Source organism: Aplysia californica, unplaced genomic scaffold, assembly GCF_000002075.1.
Source record: "Aplysia californica isolate F4 #8 unplaced genomic scaffold, AplCal3.0 scaffold00116, whole genome shotgun sequence".
Taxonomy (NCBI): Eukaryota; Metazoa; Mollusca; class Gastropoda; order Aplysiida; family Aplysiidae; genus Aplysia; species Aplysia californica.
In genome coordinates, this window is record NW_004797386.1 from 683,069 (window position 1) to 687,870 (window position 4,802).

The 4,802-nt window shown below is 38.1% G+C and overlaps 1 protein-coding gene across 1 annotated transcript in view; it reads left to right on the forward strand.

Moving 5' to 3' along the window:
* Positions 1 to 478, forward strand: part of LOC101861202 — a gene marked incomplete in the record, with an annotated part of 8,010 nt that extends 7,532 nt beyond the window's left edge. The window contains 1 exon segment of the mRNA XM_005095875.3: positions 229 to 478. Coding sequence (XP_005095932.2) covers positions 229 to 322 — 94 coding nt within the window.
* Positions 479 to 4,802: the final 4,324 nt, after the last annotated feature.

The window sequence follows — 4,802 nt, forward strand, 5'->3', positions numbered from 1 at the left end:
GAGAGAGAGAGAGAGAGAGAGAGAGAACGAGTAGGTGAAGGAGTGAGTGAGTGAGTGAATGAGTGAGTGAGGGAGGGAGTGAGGTATGTAGGGAGTGAGTGAGTGAGCGTTTGTAATATCAATAATAATTATGGTCAGTATCGGCCTACTTTAGAATTGCTCAATAAAATACAAATTTAGATTGATACAGACGTAACGTTTTAATTGCATCTCTATACTTCATTTCAGATACCTGGCAATTCTTCAGTGCCAATCGGAGGGCCTCAAAATTCGAAAAGAAATGCAGACAACAACTACAACGGAGTCTACAACTCAAGCCTGATTGAATACAGAAGATTTCGTCGTTTAAAAGGACAGGGACTGTATTAAGAAGAAAAACAAATGCAACCAGGATCGAAAGATTAACATTGAGGACTTCTTTGCGTTAATAAAATATTCTCATTTGTCTAACTTCAGATAAACATTCTAAAAAAACATACCACAGTTTGTACGTTGTTTTCGGGGTTGAGTACTTGCTTAAGAATATAGACAGACAGTGATTCAAAGAGGGTGATTCAAAGTAAACACTCCACATACACATATTTCTTAAGTGTTATTTTCATTATCTGTAACGGTGCACTTTCTCGAATAGGATGTGTGCATATTTACGCCATCTACGTCGGTTTAATACATCCACCCTAACTACACTATCTGAAGTGGTAGAACCCACAAAAAGGAACATCATGTTTTGGTGTGCGCTTTTTGATAGATTATATTGACATTGGATTGACATTCATGGTTTGGACGGGGTTTTTTAATGGCACTGGAACAAATGACAGACAATACGATGTGGCTTACTTCGGCTACATCTCGGTTTTTTTGGCTGGAAAACTAGAGGGAAGACGAGGCAGGGGTACTCCAACACCAGTAATATCCAGATCACATATGTGAACATATGTGAAGCGTTCTGACAAAATGAAGTACTACTCGGATTAAAGCCTCATGGAAAAAGATCATGTTTATAGGTGAAGTTTTTACAGCATATTAATATGAAATAATAAAAAGCATGTTATAGTTAAAGAAAATGGCATTAATAAAATGTCTACAAATTTGACCCTTAGTGTGTCGATTTTTGGCCAATATCTCCATTTGTGGAATTGCGAGAAGTAACCCATTTTGTCAGCACGCCTCACATATGGATATCATGCAGTTGCAAGCGCCGTAAAACACTTACTCCCCCCCCCCCCCCGCCAAAAAAAAACGAAACATATGGGTGGCGGAAACAGTCCAGGATGTCGTAGAGGGGTGTTTTTTTGGGGGGGGGGTTGGGGGGGGGTTGGGGGGGGGGGTTAGAGTAAGATCTTAAGAGCACTCAAGCAAAGAGCGAGCTTGTGGCGAACCATGATGGTCGATGACGTCTGTTTCGGATCTTGCACTTGACTTGAAAAACTCGATTGGCGTAAGTGGGCCGTGGCGTCTGCGCCATGATTCATAATTGCTTCGTCTCGTGAATCTATTTTATTTACCAATAAAACGATACCAGGAGCTGCTGTGCCTTCAAATTATGTGAGGCATCGCAGTAAAATCAGGCGCTCGTCAAAATAATGAAATCGAAGGAACAGGCATTTTCCAGCCAGTTTGTTAATTTCTATTGAATTTTTGGTTTTTTGGCTCAACGCCTTTTATGTCCATATAAAAAGACATTTTCATGTGAATCTAACTGGGAAACTTAGATTAAAGGCGCAAAATGTGTGAATTTCCATTATTCAAGGACTCTTAAGCTATTGAAAGTACCAAACATTGGCTGCCGTTTTCTAGCTTATTTTACCTCTGAAACCAGGGCAACCCCAACTTACTTCGATTGCAAAAATATTAAGTCAACTTCTATTCAAGATAGATGGGTATTTTTTTCCATCGAAAGCAAGGCAAATGCATAAGCTTTCAGATAAATCCAATAACTCCACATGCTCAAAAATTGACGAGTTCCTGATTCCACCGCGTCGTGACACATTTTATGTTCATCTCTAGGGATATCTTGTTGTGAATTATGTTCGTACTTAAACAATAAAACGAAAATAACAAACAAACCACACAAAAATAAATAAATAAATAAAACGAAATAACAAAAAGGAAACAATTTTACCTTTTATAATTGTTTGTTGTTTTTTTGTTTGGGGGGGGGGTGGTTACAACAGGGGAAGATGCATTTTCTGATTTTAAAAGAAATCTCTTCTTGCATGAGTGTAAAAAAAAAAGCAACATGTATTGTATTTTAATTGCCTTCTCCATTTCCCCCAACAACTAATATATTATTCCAAATGTTTTTGTTTGTTTAACCCCACTATTGTTACCCTTTTCTCTAATTTAAAATTTGTTTTTTTTAATTGTACGACATAATAGTAATACTATTGCCATGTTTCTCTGTTCCCCTTTTTGGGCCATTCACTTTGTATTTATTAAATTCTATTAATGGATGAAACGTATTCCTCGTTGTTCATTGATCAACTTATTTATTCACTTTGACGAAGTTAATATCTTATGTTATTATTATTCTTTGTCCTCAATTAATATTTTTGTTGTGTGTTTGTCTTGCTTACTATATAATTAAAACCAGTTACTGACAACTGCTCTAAGAAAGGCTACAAGGGGCTCTCGTGGCCTAGAGACTAATGTATTCGCCTCTCATTCAAAAGTCCAGGTAGCAACAGAAAACATTTCTTCTCTAAAATTTTCTCCTTTCACCTTCTTTCCTGCTCTCTAGCAATGTTCTGTCGTCTGCTTTTGTCTCCACTTTCAGCCTCCACCCTCTCACCTCCATTGCCCCCTCATCTGGGCTCCTGACTCTTTCTACAGCCTTTCAACTGCCACTCCTTGGCTCCTTCTTACAGCTGTCTTTAAGCTTCGCCCCTGATCTACTTGTAGGAAAGATCTACACCTAGCCTTCTCGAACAATGGTGAAACATTTTGGAAGTCCCGTGTGCAAGATGCGCACGTTAAAGATCCCTTGGTGGTCTGCAACCGATAAGAGTAAGTTTCGCCGTCACCCGGGCAAAATCCAAAATTTCCTGCCAACTGAAAATATTAGGTGTGTCCCGCGCGCTCATATGACCTTATGCAGTCGCGAGCGCCGTAAAACACTTACCAAAAAAGCCCAACAACAACAAACAAAAAACAATACAATGGTACGTACCATAGGACCAACTCATCAGCATCAAATCTTCTTTTCCTCTTTGAGCACATTCACTCTTTTTCTGCGATTCTCTCTATACAATGTTGCAAACTCACATACCAGGAGTCTAAAAAAGAGGGACCCATTCAGGGGTGAAGGCTGACTTGTTTGACAGGGTAATCAAAGTGAGATGGAACCAGATAGGGCGTGGAGATATCACACACGAATCTTACTAGAGGCACCAACATTGAGTTGTGAATGAAAACAAATCCTGAATTCATGTTGTATGCATGTTCAACCACTTAATCGGGAAAGTATCTCATTAAATATTTATTCCAACTATCATTAAATCTATCTTTAGATGTGAATACATTGTACACAAACACAAGGCAAAGAAGAAGAGATTTCAGTACTACACGTAATTTTTTTGTAACACCAGTGAGTCTATCTCTTTGGTAGAACATGACCATTTTTAGTTTTTTAGTTCACATTTGGCTGTTTTTGTCTAGCGTTTCGCGGACAGGAGCCGGTGCCATAATCGAGGTCACGATCTGATTATAGGACGGTAAAAAGTCGAGGAAAAAACAAGAACTCGCAGCAGTCAAGATATTATTAGGAGTTAATTCCCCTCACGTCTGTAAGGGAGACTCGACCACTGTAATACATTATTTTTGTAGTTCGCTGACATATTCAGTGCTTGTGACTGCTTATAACTGTGGCCCGAAAGGGTATATGTGGCAATGAAACAGGTTAGAGTGCTGTATACATGTTCCCTTCAACTCTTTTGGCAGACTCTTCCAGCCTCACTTTAAGCTTACTTAATCAAAGCTTGCGACTGTTTTGAATGTTAGGCATACTGTTCATTGGTGATTATAAACTTCTTTTTACATTTAATTGATGAGGTTTACGTCTATAGGTAAAGTTGACTGCGACAATGTTTCAAAATTAGGAAGGGAAGCTGTGATTATTTGATGATATAGACGCTTCGCCACTGGACCCATTTATAATGAAAGGTCTGTTATCTTAGGATTAGTTTCAATTTTAAAAATTTCGCTCAAATAAAAAGAAAATCAAATTCAACCAAGGTGATGCCTAATTTGTCAATACATGTAGATATAAGTGAAGAAAATCAATTAATTATTTACGTGGTCGAGAATATTTTTTTAAAAATTGTTTTAACTTCAACCAAAATTACATTGCTACTCCATCAGCCCAGAGCAAGAGCAAAAGCATACATTAAATAAATAAAGGATATATGGCTCTTTTCGTCTATGCAGACGGTCAATTTAGCTTAAGATGGTCTTCACGCAGCTTCTTCCATGGCTAATTCTTCCTTTATTTGAAGGATAAGCCCTAAAAATCAAAACAAAAAACTTGTTTTGAAACAATGGGGAAAAAAAATCTGTCTCAGACATGCAGACAAACAAAGCAAAAGAAAAACGGCCGCGGTATATCCCTTGTGGTAAGATTAGAAACATAATGAGAAAAACTGAATACAATCAAATATCTCCACCTCCATGATTTTCACAAAATACAATTATAGTTAAAATGATCTCATTCCCTGGAGCCGAAAGAAGGACTTTAAGTAAGAACAGGGGCGCCCGGTGATTTGTGAAACTGACGGGCTATCATTCATATTGATCTCCCCTACCCC